This window comes from Denticeps clupeoides, unplaced genomic scaffold, assembly GCF_900700375.1.
Source record: "Denticeps clupeoides unplaced genomic scaffold, fDenClu1.1, whole genome shotgun sequence".
NCBI lineage: Eukaryota > Metazoa > Chordata > Actinopteri > Clupeiformes > Denticipitidae > Denticeps > Denticeps clupeoides.
Genome location: NW_021629942.1, coordinates 5,259 through 29,441, shown reverse-complemented (window position 1 = coordinate 29,441; position 24,183 = coordinate 5,259). Strand labels below are relative to the sequence as shown.

Genomic DNA, 24,183 nt, shown 5'->3' with positions numbered 1-24,183 from the left:
TCACATACAGTATGTCTCAATGGGCTTTTTCAGACCCTACAGTTGACACCCCCCACACTTGACCTTTCTGCACACAAGGAAAAACTCCACACAAAAAACTCTAGGAGAGAAAAAAAAGAAAGGAAGAAGCGTTGGGAAGGAGTGATACAGAGAGGGACCCCCTTCCAGGGTAGAGTGAGCCTGCAAATGGTGTCAGTGCAGGGCTGGTGGTGATTTGTCCAGTAAGAGAAAAGTCCTACAGTTGTAGAAGTGGAGAAGTCCAAAGTGTAGTATACAGCATCTGTCCATGTTTGGAGGTCCTGGACAGTGCAGAGTAGGTTTTAGTCCAGTGTCATGGTTGACATTACGTGTCCATTATGATGCTACTGGTCCATTTGAAGATCCCAGAGGCTTTAGCTGTTGTGGTGGTGGTGGCTGTGGTGACCCTCTGGTAAGTTGTCTTGTCAGTTGTTCATTGGTGTCTGCCAGAAGCACATGGTGGCATTGTACGCCTGGTACTGAAATATGTGGTACTAGTGATATATTGGGCTACAGTGGCCCGGTACCCTAACTAGGACAGCCTAACTAGGGCGAATTTAACACTGTCTGTGTCTAACAGGGGGACTGTGTGATAAAGTCGACTTTATAATGGACACTGTGTGTGGGACTTTAAACAGAAGACAGATATGTTTTCAGTTTAGATTTAAACACTGAGACTGAGTCTATATGATTTATAAATAATATATAAACTATTTTGAAGGATTTAGTATGTAATTCTTCCAACTTTTTTAAGTTCATGCTTTTTGTCTGATTCCGCTGTCCCTTCTCTCTCGTGAATAATATCTTGTATTGTGGCCACTAGACGTACAGCTTGACACTGTAGACAGGACGCTATAAGAACCCGGTGTGTGTGTGTGTGTGTGTGTGAGAGAGAGAGAGAGAGAGACACCAATCGTAACATCATGTAAGAACAACTTTATTCCTCTCGATAAATTCTGCTAAAGTGAAGAATCTGACCTGTGACCCTTCATCGCTTCACACACACTGAACTCATCCGGCCAGGAGGCCTTCTGACCTCCAGAAGGTATCAACCCCACCCTGGTCATGCGGGTGGAGCTTCGTAGGGATGTGACTCCGTGGTCTTATAACACAGTCATGAGATCGTTTATTTCTCCATCCTGACAGTGTTGGTGCTTTTATATAAAATACCTGCACGAGAAATTATTTTACTGGTTCCCATGTCCTCACACAATGTGGATATGAATATTTTTTTTATTTTCTTCCCTCCCTTGAGCGAATCCCGAACCGGCAAGATGCCACCGAGGGTCCCCTTGATGAAGGTCCCCCACACACGCTGCTCCCCGGGCGCCTGTCATGGCCTTTCATGGCTGTACAGATGCGGGTTGGAACCCCCGACCTGCCAAGGTACCACTGGGGTCCCCTTGATGAAGGTCCCGTCCCCACACGCTGCTCCCCAGGCGCCTGTCATGTACAGAGATCATTTTAGTTCAAATGCAGATGAACCCCTCCCTCCTGGAACGGCTTTTCCGGCGTCTGCGTTGCCTGGCAACCCGCGAAGCGCCTCCGAAAATGGCGGACGCAGTTGAGACCCGGTGGTTCTTGCGGACCGGGAGCTGGGAGAAGAGAAGATTCCTGACCGGAATTCTGCTGCGCTGCGCGGACGCTGCGCTGCTCTCCCGCGTCCACGACGTCCTGCACGCGACGCGCGGGAAGGACGTGACGTACGCGCGCTCGCGACCAGGTGTGCGGGGTCAGGTGAGCGCGAGGAGGGCGGGGGACTCCCGGGAACCCGAGATGCGGGACACCTGGGACTGGTTCGGCCGCTGTCCCGTCCGGACCCAGACGCAATACCTGATGGGAATTCTGTCCCAGTGCGACATGGAGCTGCTGAGGATGATGGGAAACCCTGGCCCGGGTTCTGCTGGTCCGACAGAGAACCTTCAGCAGGGTATGAAATTCAGCTGAGAAATGTGCCTTTCTTGATCTTCAGTTGATCTTTCTTGACCTTCACAGCAGCTCAAGATGCTTCAGAACCAGAGTCCAGTCATTCGTTTCACTCAGATGACGACCCGGATCTGGAGCTGCTTGTCCAGGCCAGTTCTGTTTATGGACCGGTGGATGTGGGGAGCATGGAGGCCGGCGAGATGAAGATCCCTGAAGGAACGTGCTTTAGTCCAGAACTGCTCACACGCCTTGGTGAATCAACGTCAGGTGAAATATTGACCTGGTCCCTGAAACCAGACCTGAAGAGTCTCAGGAGCGTCAGGAGGGACCTCAGTGGCTGTGAAGATCTGGTGGACCCTGCTCTCACGGTGGTGGCCAGGTCCTCCAGATCTCTTTCAGGTGTAGGTCTTTACCGGGACTTCATACGTGCACTTCCTGTCCACCTGGCCAAAAGGATCTTGGGTATGAGATGTATATTAAAAGCAGCTGATGAAGATGGATTAGTGCACAAATTTAGTTCTGCTTCATTACTGATTGCTGGTGCAGGTCTCCTGGATGCACCAACGCTGCACAGATGCCTCCGTGTTTCTCTGCACTGGGAGGTCTGGCTAAGGAGGTGCAGGAGGAAGCTGAGGTGGCGATGAAGAGGAAGATGCAGGCGAAGGCCCTGCCGGTGGAACCATCTCACAAGTAGAGAGTCGTACGTGGAACTGTAGGACATTCTAATGTTCTGTCACCTTTACAGGGTAAACAGCATCTCCAGGGCCAGTGGAACCATCACCACCCTGCAGGACGTGCTGGTGCCTGTTGGCGATGGGACTCTTGAAGATGATTCTTCATACAGGGTAACAGGTTCCTCACCTGTTCCTCCCGCTGCTTGAACACTCATCCTGGGAGGAAGCACGTAGAGTCTTGTGCTTCTGGTGCTTTTCAGGGCGGAGCTTTTAGCTCGGTGTACTGCGGCGTGAAGACCAGGCCTGTGCAGATGGAGGAACGAGACGTTTACCGCGGCCTCTACAACGTTCTGGTCCTGCAGGACAGGTTGGTGGTGTCGTGCGGCCAGGAATGGAAGTTCTGGTGGAGTGACGTTCTCACCGTCCCTGACAGGGACGACGCGGCCAGGGTGGTGCACTCCACCGGCCAGCAGCTGGTGGCCATCAGCTCCAAGCAGCACGTGGTCCAGCTGATCAACGTGGCGTCACTGCGGGTCGTTCCACCCGAGTTCAGGGGTCACGCAGGCAGCATCCGGGCCCTGCTGCTGTGTGAAGAGAGGGGCCTGGTCCTCAGCGCTGGCTACGACCTCACCATCAGGTCAGAGGTCGTCCACAGGTGCACTCGGTTCAAGGCTGAAATCTTTTTCAACCCTTTTAAGAAATCCTGAGCCATGTTGTCACTTCACAGGTGCTGGGACCTGCAGTCTGGCTCCTGCACGATGCTCCTTCGTGGTCACCTTGGCTCCATCACCTGCCTGGACCTGCATGGAGACGTTCTGGTTTCGGGGGCCAGAGACTGCAGGGTGAAGGGTGAGTGAGAGCTGGATGGATTAAAAACCCTAAACCCAGAAGGTCCTGGTTTATTGTAGCTCCTGACAAAAGAAACAGAAAAGCCAGGTTCTGCTGTGAGTGAGAGGAGAACCTGAGCTTTGGAGACATGATGATGTGAAGTAAGCAGAATGTCCTGGCCAGGAGAGACTGCATGTGATGACCACATCTAGAACGTGGATACGGAGAAAGGAAGAGCTTCTCAGGTCTCGTCCCGTCACCATGAGGAAGACCATTAAAGAGGAGGAAGGTCAGATGACTGCTGAGAGTGAACAGGAGGCTTTAGTACGGAGCTCAGGATGGACAAACCTGACAGAAGTAAAAGTCGAGCCAGACACCACGCTGTAATGTCCATAAGTGGGCGTGGTCTGTCCGGTCCTGTCTCCCAACAGTGTGGGACCTCCAGACCGGCAGGTGTGACGAGCGGCTGAGGTTTCGGCACGGCAGGCCCGTCCTCAGCGTGAAGGTCAGCGAGGTCACGGTGGTCAGCGGCTGCAGCGCCGGACAGGTGAAGATGTGGAGCCTGGAGACGGCGTCGCTTCTCAAGGTGAGCTGCAGAGGTCATTCAAGGTCATGGTGACGGGGCATGGAGCACACGCACATACAAAAGCACAAAATCCACACGTCCCGTCACCACGAAGAAGTTTTAGTGTGTGTGGAGCTGCGGTTCCCGCTGTGACGGACTTCCTGCTTCTCCACAGTAATAAACCTGTTTAATAATCGAAAGAATCGTATAAATTCATGAGAGAGAGAGAGAGAGAGAGAGAGAGAGAGGATGTGGAATATTAAGGCAAAAGTCCACGATACAGAACTGTACTCCGAGGATGTATGAGGAGCAAATCCACAGAACCCAGATGTTGTAGAAGGCTCCACTCCTGCAGCTCGTCGGCGGACACCAGGGTCCGGTGAGATGCGTGGCGCTGGACCAGTGGCACATCCTGACGGGCGGGTCGGACGGACTGGCCGTGGCCTGGAGCAGGAACTGCCGCTTCAAGAAGTGCCTGATGAAGTTCCAGCATCCAAAGTGAGCTCCGGTGCTGCTGGACAGTCAGGTCTGGCCATTTTATTATTATGTATTATTCAGGAGTTAATGTTTCTGTGACAGAGAAGTGACGACTCTGAGCTTCCTCTCCCTGCGCCTCGTCACCGGCTGCACCGATGGAAAGATCCGGATCTTTCACTTTCTGACAGGACAGTGTCTAAGGGTGATGAAGGCCAGCGGCCACCCGAGTCCAGTTCTGTCCATCCACACACACAGTGACAGGTGAGCACGATAGAGACCCAGGACAGGAACATGAGGAACGTACCACCAGGGGGCACCACTGGGACCACTGTGGACCTCTTCACTCTTCACCTCCGCCTGTTTTCTGTCCTGCAGCATGGTGGTGAACACCAGAAGCAGCCTGATGCTCCTCCAGTTCTATGAGAAGGATGGGGCTTCGTCCAGCGAACACCATTCTAGAACTGACCGTGGTGGGAACACCACGAGAGGAGAACCTGTGCGTTCCAGACATGGCCGCCGCAGATGGACGGCTCCTCTGATGCAGCGGGAGAAGAGTAGGTCACGGATTATCTACAACAAGAAAAATAGGGATTTTTATAGAGATAAATGTAATTGGTGGTTAATGTGGCATTTATCTCATATTTATTGAGTGTGAATGTGTCGAGTTGTGGATATGATGTGTGTGTGTGTGTTCTTCCAGGGACCCAGCAAGACCCAGTAAGAACAGCCCCATGGGCCCCGTGTCAGAACCTGTACTGGAAGTGGGCCGACCAGCATGCAGACTTTATTGCCCATCACCCATCATGCATTTCAGCAGGGAGGCCACTGACGGCCTTCAGGAAGAGCAGCATGGCAGGTATGGTGGCTGTGGACGTCTGCCTGACCTCCTCAGATAAGCTTTTTAAAATCATGAACATCTCCCACAGCGAGGGATCTGCTTCTGAGTCGGAGTGAGGAGGCGGTGCTCGCCCGGGTGGAGCGGCGTGGGACGCACCACCCTCCTACGCTGGACCGGATCCTCCTGAAGGCTGGAGTTACCCAGCAGACCGAGGCCCGAATAAACATGGAGCACAACACACGTCTACGAGACGCCTGGGGACCCGATGGCAAAACCCGCCCCTCTCCACCAAGCCACGCCCTTCACCCAATCAGAAGAGCCGGCATGCTGCCGTCCACACTGAGACCAAGAGCTGCTGTCCTCTGCTGACCATCCGTCACGGCCAGCAGCTGCTCTCTAGCCCCGCCCACATACCGGAACCTCCTTACCAGTGAAGTAAATATAACTATTATATGAATAAATAACAAGCACATCAAGCACATATTCTAAAAACTATATTTCATATTTATAATAGTGAAATAAAACTTTTTCATTATATTGTTTTACTGTACTAACATGTGGAAAGTCTTCACAGCGCATCACTTTTTCCACATTATTCCAAAATGGATGAAATAATTTTTTTTTCTCAGAATTCTACACACAACACCACAAAATGAAAAAAGTTTACTTGCCAAATTTATTACAAATAAAAAACTGAGAGAGCAAATTGAGCTCAGGTTCCTCCAATAAGGTTCCACAGTTGACAGTTCATGTCAGAGCACAAACCAAGCATGAAGAAAGGAATTGTCTGTTGACCTCCGAGACAGGATTGTCCCCAGCACAAATCTGGGGAAGGTTACGGAAAAAATTCTGCTGCTTTGAAGGTCCCAATGAGCATGGTGGCCTCCATCATCCAGGAACAAGAAACTGATGGTCACTCTGTCAAAGCTCCAGAGGTCTCTGTGGACAGAGGAGAACCTTCTAGAAGGACAACCACTTCTGCAGTGATCCACCAGTCAGGCCTGTGTTGACTGAAAAAAACAATCCTTTGAATTTTATTTGATTGAAATGTGTACGTTGGTCCCACAATGATCAGAATATGACCAACTGACATTCTCTTTGAAGTGAGCGATAGGAGTCGCACGGGATTGGTCAACTGCACGATGTGTCACGATGAGGGTACTGCTGCAGGGTGCTTTCGACTTATATCGTCTTCCTCTCGTGAGGTTTTTGTACCACAGACAATTACAGCAATCGCACACCACAGACACACGAGGGAAGGAGACACTCGACAAAATGAAACGGAGTAAAAATAAAAAAATTCTGAAGAGCCACTTGGGAGCCGAAAGAGCCGTCACTAATGCTGTATAATTAACTGTAAGTTTGAAATAGACGTCAGTTTTGTTACTTCCCTCTAACGCCACCAATGCTGCTGTCCCCCCACATGTCACCCCAACGGTGACATGCACATGAACCCGCCCTGTTCTGATCCAATGATCCATAGTTGTGGCTAAACATGGTTATAAATTGGCTTCAGGTTTTAGGTTAGGCTGTTATCACCCTTTAATCATATTTTAATCACAAGGTGCTGACTCGTCTTGTGTTAACAAGACGAGTCAGCTGTAAATGTAAATGTAAATGTTAACAGGGTGTGGCCCTGGTCGTCACTCCCTGCTGCGGACACTAGGGGGCGCCAGCGCATCATGTTTTTAACACATTTCGTCATTTAAAACACTAACAGGCTACAAGTGGGCTACGTATTTTAAAATGGACCGAGAAATCATTACAAACACTTCAGGGACTTCGGGAACATGTTCGAGTTGAACCATTTCAACCACAGGTACATTATCCATGGTGACCTGATGCAGGTCCACCCTGCTCCCCCGACACTAGCAACCCTCCTACTACAGGACAAATGTACTCTTCACCATCATGTGAAAGTTTGAAGAAAACTTGGCTAATTGGATAAAGGTTTTGTATAGAAGAGGTTCCACAGCTGCTCTGGTCCTGGTCGGATCTGCTGCTCCTCTGCTTGGCGCCCCGTTGTTCCTTTATTTTCTCCTTTTTGTGTCCGTCCTTGTTCTGTTCCATTACTTTGTAAAGGAGCTCGAACAAAAAAAGAGGGCGGAGCGGTAGGGGGAGGGGTGTGTAGATGCATCCTGAGCCCCGCCCCACGCTGAAAGGAACCGCCAGCTGTCCCCCGCCACGCCCCGCCCCCCGCTCTGAAGCTCGCTCCTGATTGGCCGCGGCGCAGTTCGGCGGCTCGAGTTTCGTCTCCCCCGCAGCATCATGACGGACGGAACCTCGATGGCCGAGCGGCGGACCGGCTCCTCGTTCCTCTCCTGATGGAACCGAACCCGGGTTCTGTCCGCTACACCATGGAGGGCGTGGAGAAGGACTGCGGGGCTCTGGGGTGGTTATTCCAGGCCCTGGTCAACGACATGAAGGTGAGCGGCTTCCTCAGCCTTTGTTTCCACCGGACCTGGAGCCGGACTCCTCTTCCTCATGATGAAGCTGGTGGGGTCTCCATCACCCGGGGGGAGGCTGGGCGCTTTGTTGTGGGACTTAAACCCACCGAGATACTCTCTTTCACCCTCTCTCTTTCTCTCTCTCTTTCTCTCTCTTTCTGTCTCTCTCTCACCCTCTGTCTATATCGCTCTCTATCACCCTCTCTATTTCTCTCTATCTCCTTCCCTCTCCCTCTCTCCCTCTCTCTTTCTCTCTGTATAATCTTTCTCTCGCACTCTCTCTCTCCTTCTCTCTCTCCCTCTCTCACCCTCTCTCTTTCTCTCTGTATATCTTTCTCTCGCACTCTCTCTCTCCTTCTCTCTCTCCCTCTCTCACCCTCTCTCTTTCTCTCTGTATATCTCTCACTCTCTCTTTCTCTCTCTTTCACCCTCTCTTTCTTTCTGTATATCTCTCTCTCACCCTCTCTTTCTCTCTCGCTCTCGTTCTCTCCATTTTTGTTACATTTAACAATGTAACATTGTAAACATTTCTACACATGTTATAATAATAATTAGCCTTATTTTCTGTTTTATCCGGCATTATAGTATATTTTGTGCCTGTATGTGGTGAGTTCAGGTTACTGGTCAGCAGCGGTCAGTTAGATTTACATTTACATTCTGGGGGTTGGATGCTTGGTTCAGGTTACTGGTCAGCAGTGGTCAGCAGTGGTCTCATCACTGTGACAGATCTAGATCTGCGGGTTTAAACGATGATTAATTGAAATTGGATTAGTGACCCTGTAAGGTCATGAACCCAGGCTGGCCAGATACACTGAAATGTTGAGATTCCGTATTCTGGATTTTATTAGTTGCTGAACAATGTCCTGTACCAAGATATTGACTGGTGAGATCATTGTATATGACTTCAGATCTGTGGTGTGTGTGTGTGTCTGTGTGTGTCTACAGTACTCGTATCCTGTGTGGGAGGATTTCACTGCCAAAGCCACAAAACTCCATTCCCAACTCAGGTGAGACTAAGAGGCCCCGCCCCCTCCGTCTGTCTCTGTCAATCCTGGTCTCTTTGTGTATTTATCTGTGTGTGTGTGTGTGCAGTGTGTGTCTCTGACAGGACCACTGTTCTCGCTGCTGCTGCCTTCCTTGATGCTTTTCAGAAGGTAGCAGACATGGCTACCAGTACAAGAGGTAAAGATTCTTCCACGTCTCTGTCCGTCTTTCTGTCCGTGTGCTAATTGGTGGGCGGGGTTAACTTTAGAGTCCGGTCAGGTGGTGCTGTGAGCCACTCCTTCACTTACAAAACAAAATATAATACAAAATATAACACAACCAGAAAAGCACACTTACTGTGTATGAATGTTGCTGTGTGTGTGTGTGTGTGTGAGTGGTGGGGGTGTGTGATGGCCAGTATACAGTCAGAATGCGGTGCTGTACACCAATCAGAGTTCTCGCTTTAATCCCACAGCTTTAGCGCTGCAATCAGCATCAGCAAGCAGATTGGTGCTGGCACAGCTGGACTCTAAAAGCTCGCATATCAGCATCGCTTTACACACACACACACACACACGTTTACCAAAACCCAACAGTAGACTTTTCACTCTGGCAGTGGGTGGATCCAGTCTCAGTCTCCAGTCTTCCCCTGAAAGGGCTGGTGTGTGTCCAGGTTCAACAGTGAGAGTGTCTCACTGTTCAGTCACAAGGTTAAAGGTCATTTTAGAAACTAGAATCACTCTGTGTGTGTTTGAGTTTGATGTTCTGTATCAAGATATGATCTTTTTTAATGATTTGTGGAGAAAACGAATGGTCATTTTCTGGTGCTTCTCCTCCCTCTTCCTCCCATCTGCCAGGCATCTGCTCACTACGACTACGATGTTTACAGCTCTAGCGTCATTCTGTTTTATAGTGCCATTTTTATTGCAGGATGTGACACACACAGGCACATGCTGGATAAACCGTGATGGACTCCTGCTCAGTAAATGTTGAAATGTTTCATTCAGGTTTGAATTTTAGTGGCTGGTGTCTGAAGAGCCTCCTCCACGTAATACATCTCCACAACATACTCCACATAACGCATCTCCATCACACGTCAGACAGCAGATCTACACAGCACACTGAGGACGGTAATCACTGACGGTTTGTGTTTAGTGGTGAAAATGTTGTGGTATGTATTTGATGAAGAGTTCCTTGCTTGTGTATTATGAGTATTTGTTGGTGTGTGTGTGTGTGTGTGTGTTCTGTTCACTCACAGCAGGATCTCCTTAGACTGTAGAATGCTGAAGCTGAGGCGTGTAATCTTCTTTACCTTGCCCTGACACATATACTGTCTAGATGTGTGGGCAGTATGTGGCGGTTAATCTTCTCTCAGTTGCTCTGTGTGTGTGTGTGTGTGTGTGCTTGCCATCTGGACATAGGACACAAATTATATAGTCCCTCACTCTCAAACTGCAGATTACTGTCAAATATACACAAGATGTGTCTGCCCTGGTCGAGTTGGGGAACGATGCTGAGTTTGGTTGGGTTAGTTGTTTTTGATTGGTTAGTTGAGCTGGTTGGGTTGGAGAACTTAAGAAGGTTGAAAGGTCACAGATTTAGATTCACTAACAGCCAGGTGCCACTGGCTGACCACTAACACCACATGGCTGCTCAATTCACTCATTGGATAACGCAGAGGGAACATTTCATTAGTGTGCTGTTTAGAGGTCGTTTTAGTCGGCTTAGTTTTTTGATTGGCTGGTTGAGATGTGTGTGTTTGTGTTGGTGAGGTTGGTTGGTTGGTTGAGTTGTTGGAGAGGTTGATTGGTTGAGTAGTGTAGGTTTGTCTTTCAGAGGTTGGTTGGTTGCCCTAAGTGGGTTTGTTTTTGAGAGGTTGGTTGTTTTACATTTACAGCATTTACCAGATGCCCTTATTCAGAGCGACTTACAATCAGAAGTTACAGGGACAGTCCCCCCCTGGAGGTTAAGTGTCTTGCTCAGGGACATGATGGTAGTAAGTGGGATTTGAACCTGGGTCTTCTGGTTCATAGGCGAGTGTGTTACCCGCTAGGCTACTACCACTCTTGTTGGAGAGGTTGGTTAGTTGAGTTATAGGAGAGGTTGGTTGGTTGGTTGAGCTGTGTAGGTTTGTGTTTCAGATGTTGGTTGGTTGGGTTGTTAGATAGGTTGGTTGGTTGAGTTGTGTGGGTATGTGATGGAGAGGTTGGTTGGTTGAGCTTTGTAGGTTTTTGTTTCATATGTTGGTTGGTTGGGTTGTTAGAGAGGTTGGCTGGTTTAGTTGTGTGGGTTTGTGATGGAGAGGTTGGTTGGTTGAGGTGTGTAGGTTTGTGTTTCAGATGTTGGTTGGTTGAGTTGTTAGAGAGGTTGGTTGGTTGATTTGTTAGGGAGGTTGGTTGGTTGAGTTGTTAGAGATGTTGGTTGGTTGAGTTGTTTGGGAGGTTGGTTGGTTGAGTTGTTAGAGATGTTGGTTGGTTGAGTTGTTAGAGAGGTTGGCTGGTTTAATTGTGTGGGTTTGTGATGGAGAGGTTGGTTGGTTGAGTTGTGTGGGTTTGTGTTTCAGATGTTGGTTGATTGAGTTGTTAGAGATGTTGGTTGGTTGAGTTGTTAGGGAGGTTGGTTGGTTGAGTTGTTAGAGATGTTGGTTGGTTGAGTTGTTAGAGAGGTTGGCTGGTTTAATTGTGTGGGTTTGTGATGGAGAGGTTGGTTGGTTGAGTTGTGTGGGTTTGTGTTTCAGATGTTGGTTGATTGAGTTGTTAGAGATGTTGGTTGGTTGAGTTGTTAGGGAGGTTGGTTGGTTGAGTTGTTAGGGAGGTTGGTTGAGTTGTTAGAGATGTTGGTTGGTTGAGTTGTGTGGGTTTGTGATGGAGAGGTTGGTTGGTTAATTACTAGGCCTCCACCACCCTGTTTTTGGCCAAGTTGAAAATCTGCAGCTGGAGTGAATACTGGTTATTTTTAGCTGCAGTATGATCCATGAACAGGAAGTCACAGAGGGAAGCAGTAACACTTTATCTCACACACTCACACACACAGTAACTATGTTGAGGATACGTGAACTCATTCTGCTGGTTCCGTACAATAACATTCATGTTTATTTTAAAAGAAGCATGAAGAGAAGCATGACAGGAGGCAGGGCAGTATTCCACAGAACCACGCTGTGGTGGCTGATGGTGCTGATGGAGGCTTGTTGGATGGAATTTCATATGGGTGGGTGGTATATGGGTGGTAGTAGCCTAGTGGGCAAGACACATCTCTGTGAACCAGAAGACCCAGGTTCAAACCCCACTTACTACCATTGTGTCCCTGAGCAAGACACTTAACCCAAGACTGTCTCCAGGGGGGGACTGTCCCTGTAACTACTGACTGTAAGTCAGGATCTTGCTATTTACCTAGACAACTCGCAGCTCTCCCTTCTGCAACAGCCCGCAACCTTGGCGTAACAATAGACAACCAACTCTCCTTCTCAACTCACATCAGCAATCTTCCCGCTCATGTAGATTCCTTCTCTACAATATCAGACGAATCCGCCCTTATCAACCCCAGGCCACGCAGATCCTGGTTCAGTCCCTTAGTAATCTCACGACTGGACTACTGTAACTCCCTTCTAGCTGGTCTACCACTATGTACCATCCCACCTCTACAACTACTACAAAATTATCTTCAACCTTCCCAAGTTCTCCCACACTGCCCCTCTGCTACGTTCCCTCCACTGGCTCCCAGTAGCTGCACCATCAGGTTCTAAATACTGATGCTGGCCTACAAAGCCAAACATGGAGTAGCACCATCCTACCTCACAGCCCTTATTACACCTCACACTGCACCTCGTATACTCCGAGCCTCCAGTACTGCTCGCCTGGTCCCTCCATCTCTGAAGGTAAAAGGAAAACATTCATCTAGACTCTTCTCTGTCTTGGCCCCTCGGTGGTGGAATGAACTTCCCCTCGAGGTCAGAACAGCTCAGTCACTGAGCACCTTCAAACGACAGCTCAAGACCTTCCTCTTTAAAGAATATTTAGATTAAATTGTAATTTTCTTGTTGTCGAACTTTGTGTACAGAATCTACAACAGAGTGAATTAAATAGATGTATTCATAGTTGGGGTCCTAGTGAACCGGAATTGATCTCTTCATCGATGGTAACTTGAAAGCACGTTGTAAGTCGCTCTGGATAAGGGCGTCTGCCAAATGCCATAAATGTAAATGTAAATGTAGTAGCTCTGGATAAGGACGTCTGGTAAATGCTGTAAATGTAAATTTCAGGAGTGAAATTGATTGTTTTGAAAATGTGGTGCAGATTCTGTGATGGACGAGATCTTTTAGGAGGACTGATGTTGTGATGGAGATTCATTGCTGCCACCTGCTACAGTAACTGAAGAAAAAAGACCTGATTTCCAGTTCATTGCTGGTTAAAATTTAGGATTAATTCAGGCTTAACTGCAGCGGCAGTTTTATAAGATCATATGGTGATCTAAGTGATCTGCAAGACCTTCGTTTTTTTCCTCTGTCCTTCTTTTATCTACCATTTGTAAAGATCTACAGATGCTGCTAATATTGTTCTTTGTTGTTCTATTGAAATTCTTCAGTGTGAGTTTCTGTGAAGACTCAGGACATCAGCAGTTAATGCAGAGCTTATTTTCTTCCTCAGACGTTGTAAAGAGTTGAGATAAGATGAGTGGAGTGGTATGATGATGGGATAGATTGCTGCTTGGCCCTGAAATCTCTCATGTCTTTAGGACACCAGCAGAGCAGCTTCTGGTCTTCTTTGAAGGAAATGCCTGGTTAGATACCTGCAGGGCCAGAGCAGATCTCTCTAGTAGGGGTGGTTGTTGGTGAGTGGATGTGAATGTCAGTCATCTTCATAAAAGAGAAAAGATAATACAACATCCATCTACAAATGTAATGTACAGTGTGTATGTATGTGAGAGTGTGCGTGTGAGGACTATCTAGAGTTCAGGGGTCATCAGGCTGAATCCTGGGATTATGAGGACAAACTAGTAATTGTACTAGTACTGAACACATGTTTTTGGTTGCAGATCATGACATATTTGTTGTCGTTTATTCATACAAATATTGATTTGCCTGAATATTTGGTTGTTGGTGGGCTTTGTATCCCAGTATGACGAAGTATGTCAGAAATGGAGCACAGACAGGAAAGGCAGCTCCTCCACTGAGAAGAATGATGGGATATCCCTTTACAGAGCTTCCTTCCCTCAGGATGGAGGGCTGGCGGAGGAGAAATAAATCTTTTATAGAGGTCACGCCCCCCGCTGTCTGACCTGTAATAATAGCGTAGTATACAGATCATGCCAAAAAATGTAAAAATAAAAAATAATCAATGTTCCATTCAAACGAATATGAACAATACAATTATATTAGATATCGTCTTTCCACCCGGAGTGTTCGTGTTGGATAAGCAGCGGATCTACAGTGCGGCATGAACTTTACTGTGGGAATTACGAGGCTTTTGGGTCAGAGGTTGCGTCAGTAAATCTGCTCTGGCCTGGTTTCTGGGTCTGAGTGGGGAATTACTGCTATGATGTGGGACCAGTTCACCCACCACCGTGACCACAGAGACGCCTTATTATGAAGGTCCTGCTTGCGGAAGTAACGTTCTTCAGAGAATAAAAGCCAGGCCTGGAGAGACTTGCCCCCTTGTGGTGGTTTGTAGCTCTGATGATGTCATAGTTGAGTCCCATTTCATCAGGGCTCTTATGGAGATATTTTTTATTCCAATTCCTGTAATAATGTATCAAGACCAGCACTGATACCACCGATGATTTTGGTGGTGATGATGATGATGATGATGATGAGGTCATCTGAATGCCCACTGGGGGAGATCCACAAAGACCCAAATAACTCTGAGGCCGATGAGGATTAAATGTCATGTTTGTGTTTCTTAACGTTCTTCTGATGTTGTCCAGGTGCCACCAGGGACATCGGCTCGGCTCTGACGCGCATGTGCATGAGGCACCGCAGCATCGAGGCCAAACTGCGTCACCTGACCAAGTAGGAGACCTTCAACCAATGTGTGGTTTGGCCATTTAGATGTTTGTCCCTCTTGGGAATTGGTTCTGATGTGGTTCTGTGTTGACCAGCGCCCTCATGGAGAAACTCATTGCTCCCCTGCACGACAAGATAGAGGAGTGGAAGAAAACGTCTGCCCTGCTGGATAAAGATCATGCTAAAGGGTTGTAGCATTTCCCACAAACTCATCAAGATAAAGAAGACCATATAAACCATAAAAACCATGCTGGTTATCTTCATACGAAGCCTGAAATGTAACCACCGTCTTTCAGAGTACAAGCGGTCCTGCCAGGAATTAAGAAGAAGTCGTCAGACACGCTGAGGCTGCAGAAGAAAGCCAGGAAGGGTGAGGCTCCACTCGCAATAAAAAACTGGGGAACTGGGGTGAGATGTGGGGGGGTTTTGTTGCAATTAAGGGTCCGGTGTTAACATCTGATTTCAGGCCAGGCCACGCCTCATTTTCCTCCTTTTCTTACTCGGCGCTCTCAACAGTGCAGCTCTAACTTCTCCTCCTCTCTTTTTTACCTTTCCCACTCTGTCTGTGTCCCCTCTTCGGCCCGTCCCTGTAGAGATATCGGGTATGTATGCTTCACCCTTCTAGCTGCTCTCTGGGATTATAATGCCTTATAATAATCCCTCCATCTGTCCGTCTACTCATCCATCCATCTATCCATCCATCCATCCACACCTGTTGCTGTTGTTCTAGAAAACCTGCATCATGAGATGTTGCCTGGATATACATCAGGGGTCAGTGCAACATCCAGGGATTGTAAAACCTTTTCAGAAGATTCAGGTCATGCTGAGATGAGACGTGATGTAAACCAGCTGTTTAGGCTCCATTGGTGTCCATTTTCTCAGTGGAACTCTGCTGTAGTCGTGTGAAATGTACTGTCTGCATGGATGGTCTCAGCTCAACATCTGACTCCTACACAATCTGCAGGGAGGGGAGGCCTGCAGCCACGGCTGAGCAGTGCCATGCAGGATGTGAGCGACATGTTCCTGCTGATGCAGGAGACAGAGAAGCAGGCGGTGCGCCGAGCCCTGGTGGAGGAGAGGGGGCGCTACTGCACCTTCATCAGCCTGCTGCAGCCCGTGGTGGTGAGACGGGGGGTCTAAAGGGGCTTCACTTTAAAAACTGCAGCTATATGCAGAGGGGGGTGGAGTGATGAGGGAGGAGGTGGAGTGGAGTAATGAGGGTGGAGAGATGGAGTGGAGTAATGAGGGTGGAGAGGTGGAGTATGAGGGTAGAGAGATGGGGTGGAGTAATGCGGGTGGCGTGGCTAATGCGGGTGGCGCTGCAGTACTGCGGGTGGAGCGGTGGAGTCTGCGGGTGGAGATGAGTCCTGCGGGTGGACGCGGTGGCGTGGCGTCCTGCGGGTGGCGAGCTGGCGTGGCGTCCCTGCGGTGTGGGCGCGGTGGCGTCATGCGGGTGGCCAGGTGGCGTGGCGTCCTGCGGGTGGCGCGCTGGGGTGGCGTCCTGCGGGCGGCGTGGCCTCCTGCGGTGTGGCGCCGTGCCGTCCTGCGGCTGGCGCGGTGGTCCTGCGGGTGGCGCCGTGCCGTCCTGCGGGTGGCGCGGTGGCGTCCTGCGGTGGCGCGGTGGCGTCATGCGGGTGGGCGGTGCGTAGCGTCCTGCGGGTGGCGCCGTGCCGTCCTGCGGTGTGCGGTGGCGTGGCGTCATGCGGGTGCGCGGTGCGTGGCGTCCTGCGGGTGCGCCGTGCCGTCCTGCGGGTGGCGCGGTGGCGTGGCGTCCTGCGGGTGGCCGGGTGGCGTCCTTGCGGGTGGCGCGGTTGGCGTGGCGTCCTCGGGTGGCGCGGTGGCGTTGCGCTTGGCGTGCGTCCTGCGGGTGGCGCGGTGTCCAATGCGGTTGGCGTGGGTACTGAGGGTGGAGAGGTCTCAGGTGGTTCCTGTAGTGAAGCTGTTTGTTTGTGACCGTGTAGAAGGGCGAGATCTCCATGCTGGGGGAGGTGACCCATCTTCAGGCCATTATTGATGACCTCACAGTACTGACCACAGACCCTCACAGCTGCCCGCTGCCAGTGAACAGTGTGGTGTCTGGATGTGAACGTATACGTTCCTGCGTGAGGGTGTGTGTGTGTGTGTGTGTGTGTGTGTGTGCAGGTTTCATGTTCTGTGTGTGTATCTGCAGGTGATCGTGGATCTAAAGGGATCAGACTACAGCTGGTCCTACCAGACGCCCCCCTCCTCCCCCAGCAGCACAGGATCCAGGAAGAGCAGCTTCTGCAGGTAGATATGAAGATGATCCTCACTACCTCAGTTTTCATTATTGGAGTGTACATTCCACCCAGTTCTAGTGCGAAGGTGGCATTCTACGTTCTGTTATCTACCCTGACCGTTCATCATCGCCGGAGATTCCAACCATGCAAATCTCAAGTCGGTTCTCCCTAAATTCCATCAACATGTGGACTTCACGACGAGAGAGGATAACACACTGGATCTCGTATACATCAAAGTCGCCAGTTCGTACCATCTCGGCCAATCAGACCACATCACTGTTATGCTAATTCCAGCATAGAGACCGCTCAACAGACACACAAAACCGGTTCTGAAGCAGGTGAGAACCTGCCCAGCAGGAACCATGGTTCATAAAGTTAACTCACGGACGGCTGCTGGACAAGACAACATCCCTGGAAGATGCTCAAAGAATGTGCAGACCAGCTGGCAGATGTTCTCACATCTTCAACATCTCACTGAGCACTGCCATTGTTCCTGGACAATAAGGACACATTCACACGAATGCTGTTCAGAGACTTCAGTTCAGCATTCAACACCATCGTTCCTCAGCACCTGGTTGAGAAGCTGAGTTGCTGGGCCTGAACATCTCCCTCTGTGACTGGATCTTGGACTTCCTGACTGAGAGACAGTCCAATGCTGTTCACCCCTGCTGACCCACGACTGTGCAGCGATGCAGAGCTCCAACCAAATCAAGTTCACAGATGATACGACCGTGGTGGGTCGTTTCTGATCTGTTTCTGAACGTGGACATGAAAGAGATGATTGTTGACTTCAGAAGACAACGATGGGTCCACTCTCCTTTGAACATCCACAGTTCTTGTGTGGAGATCATCAAGAACACAAAGTTTCTCGGTGTTCATCTAGAGGAGAACCTTTCCTGGAACACCAGCTCAACAGTATCTCTACTTCCTGCGGAGGCTGAGGAAAATCCATCTCCCACCACCAATCCTCACCCACCTTCTATAGAGGGACCACCGAGAGCATTCTGACCAGCTGCATCTCTGTCTGGTTGGGAACTGCACCGTACCTACAGAACCTACAGCAGATAGTGAGGACAGCTGAGAAGATCGTCAGGGTCTCTCTTCCCTCCATAACAGACATTTACCACACGCTGCATCCAGGAAGCCACCAGCATTGTGAAGGACTCTACACACCCCTCACAAGCACCTTCACCCCCCTACCATCCGGAGAAAAGTACTGAAGAACTCGGGCCCTCACTGCCAGACTCTGGAACATCTTCATCCTACAGGACATCAGACACCTGTCCACTGTGGACTGACACACACACACACACTCACACACACTCTGTTATAATATTATCTATCTGCAGTATTATCTATTAACGCACTATTTTACTTTCAAACATGTATAATTTACTTCACCAGTTTGGCGCCGTCTGTCTGTCTGTCTGTTTGTTGTCTACGTGGTTTTTCTTCATGTAGATCTTCATGTAGCCAGTTTGTGGGCTTCATGTCGGTACGTAACTTTGTCTAATCGTTCAAATGTTACGTGTAGCACCAGTTTCACTCTGTACCGTATAACATGTATGTAGCTGAAATGACCATAAAGCTGAACTTCAGTAGACCGTGTGAAGAGTAAAGGAGTGAAGATGGAAGATCTCATCAGCTGATTAACAACTCACTTCCTTTATTCTTCTTCTATGCATGTGGTGTGATGTGGACGTGGTGACGTGGACAGTGTTGGTGTTCACTCTGCGTTTCTTCTCCTGCAGCCTGGTCCACCTGCCACCAGGTGGCCCTCACCGCCTCAGCAGCGTGTCGTCTCACGACTCTGGCTTCGTCTCGCAGGACGCCGCGGCCCGTCCCGTGCCCTCTGACCTCACCAGCCAGGTACCAGAACAGGACCCCACACGTAGCGCCTAACGAGAACCCGCTGATGTCCCCTGTCCAGCCTGTCTCTCTGTCTGTCCATTAGAAGTCGTCCAGCTCTGCGTCGTCGGAGGCGTCCCCCAGTGACTGCGGTTCTCCGACCGCGGTGAGTCCCGCCCCGCGTTGCCGGCGTGTTTGTGGGCCGCGTGCTCGGTTCTCACCCGCCTGTTCGTCCCGCAGTGGGGTTCATCCTTCGCCACGTTCCGCCGCGCTCACGCACGCACCGCCTCCCTCCGGCCCCTTTCCTTCGCCCTGCCCGCCTCCCCGAGTAACTCCTCCCCCGGATCCGACACCCCCCCCCCCACCTCACCCAGCCCCCGCCGCAAGGTTCGTTCTCGCCACCGCCGCCGCCGCTCATCGCTGGCAGCTTCTCAACGTCTCATCGCGTTTCATCCGCACACACGTTTATCTACGGAACGTCTTATTACCGCTACAGGACTGGTCAAAATCCGCTTCCTACCATCTGCCGCCGGCCCTCACCCAGTTACGTAGGAATGAGCTTCTGTACGGAAGCAGAGGCCACGCTGGGACGAAGCCGGAAGAACCTCACAAGGCCCGGATGAGCCCAGCCGCCGGCACCAAGGTAACCAGCAGCGAGAAGTTACCACCATCTTCAACAAATCAGTAATGTACGGAGAATGTGATGATGAAGGTGATGGTGATGATGATGGTGATGATGACGATGATGATGGTGACGATGATGATGATAACAATGATGATGATAACGATGATGATGGTGACGATGATGATGATGGTGAAGATGATGGTGATGGTGATGATGATGATGACGATGACGATGGTGATGGTGATGGTGATGATAACGATGATGATGATGATGGTGATGATGATGATGAAGGTGATGGTGATGATGATGGTGATGATGATGGTGGTGATGATGATAATGATGATGGTGATGATGATGATGATGATGATGATGATGATGATGAGGACGATGATGATGGTGATGATGATGATGATGATGGTGAAGATGATGGTGATGATGATGGTGATGATAACGATGATGATGATGATGGTGAAGGTAATGGTGATGATGATGATGAAGGTAATGGTGATGATGATGATGGTGATGATGACGATGATTATGGTGATGATGACGATGGTGATGATGGTCAAGATGATGATGGTGATGATGATGGTGACGATGATGGTGATGGTGATGGTTGAAGATGATGGTTGATGATGACGATGATGATGGTGATTATGACGATGATGGTGATGGTTGAAGATGATGGTGGATGCTGATGATGATGGTGAAGATGATGGTGCTGTGATGCTGATGATGATAATGATGGTGATGATGATGGTGATGATGCTGATGATGATGTGTAACAGCACGGTCAAGGCCATGTCATCAGCGGCCAGCGAGCCTGGCGATGGTTCTGACGCGAGGTCTGAGTGTGGAGCAGCAGAGGAGCAGCCGCGACTCGCTACAGTACAGCAGCGGCTACAGCACCCAGAACACCACGCCGTGCTGCTCCGAGGACGCCATACCTTCTCACGGTAACACACTCGCACGCACACACACCGTATCGTACGCAGCGGCGGTGACCATGAGACGCCAGCGTGTTCCTGTCCCTCTCCAGGCTACGACTACGACTGTCACTCCATGAACGGCGACGGTGACGCGGACCCTCAGACGGACTTCGACAAATCGTGCACCGTTCCGCACCACAGCAACCTCGCCCAGAACTACCGCCGCATGGTCCAGACCAAGAGGCCGGCGAGCACCGCCGGTCTCCCCGGCAACGGCGGGGCGGGCGGAGCTGGAACCTCCGGAACGGCCACCATCCGCCGGACTCCGTCCTCGAAGACCGCCGTGAGACGCGTCCCCTCCAGCGCGGGTCCCATTCCCATCCGGCCGCCCATCGTCCCGGTCAAGACCCCCACCGCGCCAGACTCCCCCGGCTTCCCCCCGCCACCCCCCGAGTCCAACGGCAGCCAGGAGAGTCTGTACATGTACGACTACACGAGGGCGTCCCCCGGGACGGACACGAGCGTCCACGAGGGACGACCTGCTGGCCGCCAACCGGCACAGTCTCATCGAGAAAATCAGCAAACTGGCGGACGGCGCCCACGCGCTGGGAGACGGTCACTTCCCCTTCCCGTCCGGGACGGACCCCGCCCCCCAGGAAGGTGAGGACATCCTGAAGACCATCCGCAGAGGCGTGAAGCTGCGCAAGGCCGCCTGCGACGACCGCTCCGCCCCGAAACTCCGGCCGTAGAGCTCCATGGACCTGTATTTACTGTAGGCCGCGCCCTGACTCCGCCCTCTGTGGTCTGGGACATGTGACCCTGTAACATGTCTGATGTTCTTTACTTGTTCTTTTTTTTAATAAGACAACAAATATATTTGAGAAGTAAAGCTGCTGTGTGGCTGGTCCTTTTCTCTCTGCCGAACACTAGGGGGCGCCGGAGGCTGTTTTACCTTCTTCGTGTCACCGTGTGGTAAATCCAGTGTACTTAAATACATCTGATCTGACCAGTGAAGACCCCGAGATGGTTTCATTTACCAATAATTACATATATTAACATATTAATGTCATTAAAGTGCAGGTTGCTGGTTGGGTTTAACTGGTTTAAGTTGGTTTGATGGAGTAAAACGTCGTGTGCAATATTTATTCCATCATCATGATTTCATGATGTCTTCAAAATCGTTGGAGTATTTCAGAGTTTGAATACAATCACTAATCATTCATCCTTTCATCATAATCAATGTTCTGGAATGTTCTGGACCACCAGCTCCTGCCTAAACTTTTCATCTGTTTATTACAGAAATGAGGATAATTAAAAAGTGCATTCTGCACATTAAACAATAAAATCCTGCACGTTATAAATATGAAGATCAGAGTTCCCATTCATCAAATATCGACGTAACGGACGTTGAAAATAAAAAGGCTGATGCTGATGCTGATGCTGCTGATGTGAGGACGTCCCTCAGGCCGTGATGGATCACTGCAGACGTTCAGGCTCATGCTGCTCTATGCAAAAACATGAAGAGATATTTTGTACTGGGTGGCAGATTCATTTGCCGACGATTTCCATCCCACCTTTCTGGTGGGGCCAGATAAGGGAGGACATTATTTCTTCATGCTTGGTACTCGCAGGAAGGTGAACCTGGAGAAGATGTGATTACCATAAACAAATGGATAAAAAAACACAGTTTCATCGGTTACACGTCGACTACAAGAAACGTACGAAGCGGTCACTCGTTCTTGAATAAAAACCACAAATCCTTCATTCTGGGAATGAATTTTATTAAAAAGAAGAAGAAGCCGCTCACGTGCCCGGAATCACAGGATTTCACAGGAGGTTCCAGAACGTTCGTTCTAGTTGTGAAAATGGAAAAATGCATTTTTCATAACTGAGTTAATGAATGACAAGTGAAATATGGCGTGGGGAATATGGATGGCTGTGTGAGGTTTTGACAAGAAGGCCATTTATAATCCGGCAACAAGTCTGGATTTTAAAAGCAGGAGCTGCAGTGCTTTTCACCAGAAGATTTTTTCATTTTTATTAGTGTTCCCTCTTCATCAGTGCTGGGCGTGAGAGCGTGTCTCTCAGCCATTCATTTAGAACGTGGGTGTGTCCGAATAAAAAAGGTCTCATTTAGAACTTGGGCGTGTCTAATTTAAAGATCTGATTTAGAATGTGGGCTTGTCTGTATAAAATAATAGCTGATATAGAACAATGTGGGCGTGTCTAAATAAAAAAAATGCTGATTTAGAACAATGTGGGCGTGTCTAAATTTTAAAAATGCTGATTTAGAACAATGTGGGCGTGTCTGAATAAAATAAGAGCTGATTTAGAACAGCGTGGGCGTGTCTAAATAAAATAAAAAGCTGATTTATAACAATGTGGGCGTGTCTGAATAAAAACAAGAGCTGATTTAGAACAGCATGGGCGTGTCTGTATAAAATAAGCTGGTTTAGAACAGCATGGGCGTGTCTGTATAAAATAAGCTGATTTAGAACAGCGTGGGCGTGTCTAAATAAAATAATAGCTGATTTAGAACAATGCAGGCGTGTCTGTATAAAATAAGAGCTGATTTAGAACAACGTGGGCGTGTCTGAATAAAATTATAGTTGATTTAGAACAATGTGGGCGTGTCTAAATAAAATAATAGCTGGTTTAGAACAATGTGGGCGTGTCTAAAATAAGAGCTGATTTAGAACATTGTGGGCATGTCTGAATAAAATAATAGCTGATTTAGAACAATGTGGGCGTGTCTGAATAAAATAAGAGTTGATTTAGAACAACGTGGGCGTGTCTGAATAAAATAAGAGTTGATTTAGAACAGCATGGGCGTGTCTGTATAAAATAAGCTGATTTAGAACAGCGTGGGCGTGTCTAAATAAAATAAAAAGCTGATTTATAACAATGTGGGCGTGTTTGTATAAAATAAGAGCTGATTTAGAACAACATGGGCGTGTCTGAATAAAATTAGAGTTGATTTAGAACAATGTGGGCGTGTTTGTATAAAATAAGAGCTGATTTATAACAACGTGGGCGTGTCTAAATAAAATAATAGCTGATTTAGAACAATGTAGGCGTGTCTGTATAAAATAAGAGCTGATTTAGAACAACGTGGGCGTGTCTATAAAATAAGAGCTGATTTAGAACAACGTGGGCGTGTCTGAATAAAATTAGAGTTGATTTAGAACAATGTGGGCGTGTCTAAATAAAATAATAGCTGGTTTAGAACAATGTGGGCGTGTCTAAAATAAGAGCTGATTTAGAACATTGTGGGCATGTCTGAATAAAATAATAGCTGATTTAGAACAATGTGGGCGTGTCTGAATAAAATAAGAGTTGATTTAGAACAATGTGGGCGTGACTGTATAAAATAAGAGTTGATTTAGAACAGCATGGGCGTGTCTGTATAAAATAAGCTGATTTAGAACAGCGTGGGCGTGTCTAAATAAAATAAAAAGCTGATTTATAACAATGTGGGCGTGTTTGTATAAAATAAGAGCTGATTTAGAACAACATGGGCGTGTCTGAATAAAATTAGAGTTGATTTAGAACAATGTGGGCGTGTTTGTATAAAATAAGAGCTGATTTATAACAACGTGGGCGTGTCTAAATAAAATAATAGCTGATTTAGAACAATGTAGGCGTGTCTGTATAAAATAAGAGCTGATTTAGAACAACGTGGGCGTGTCTATAAAATAAGAGCTGATTTAGAACAACGTGGGCGTGTCTGAATAAAATTAGAGTTGATTTAGAACAATGTGGGCGTGT

At 48.8% G+C, this 24,183-nt stretch overlaps 2 protein-coding genes across 2 annotated transcripts; both read left to right on the top strand.

Annotated features, from left to right (window-relative positions):
• Window positions 1-2,584: 2,584 nt before the first annotated feature.
• Window positions 2,585-5,695, top strand: LOC114777997 (F-box/WD repeat-containing protein 10-like). Its single transcript, XM_028967051.1, has 11 exons — window positions 2,585-2,634; window positions 2,690-2,789; window positions 2,879-2,985; window positions 3,052-3,255; window positions 3,346-3,467; window positions 3,878-4,032; window positions 4,367-4,509; window positions 4,591-4,749; window positions 4,864-5,042; window positions 5,189-5,344; window positions 5,415-5,695. The coding sequence occupies exons 1-11, from the start codon at window positions 2,585-2,587 to the stop codon at window positions 5,693-5,695; spliced, it is 1,656 nt and encodes a 551-aa protein (XP_028822884.1).
• Window positions 5,696-7,493: 1,798 nt separating this feature from the next.
• Window positions 7,494-21,206, top strand: LOC114777996 (protein MTSS 2-like). Its single transcript, XM_028967048.1, is given in 17 exon segments — window positions 7,494-7,752; window positions 8,719-8,780; window positions 8,882-8,955; window positions 14,677-14,761; window positions 14,851-14,943; window positions 15,052-15,125; window positions 15,349-15,357; window positions 15,720-15,877; window positions 16,717-16,827; window positions 16,926-17,023; window positions 18,765-18,882; window positions 18,968-19,027; window positions 19,102-19,248; window positions 19,358-19,545; window positions 20,285-20,442; window positions 20,526-20,946; window positions 20,948-21,206. Coding segments are annotated over 17 exon segments (2,175 nt in total). The 5' UTR covers window positions 7,494-7,650; the 3' UTR covers window positions 21,165-21,206.
• Window positions 21,207-24,183: the final 2,977 nt, after the last annotated feature.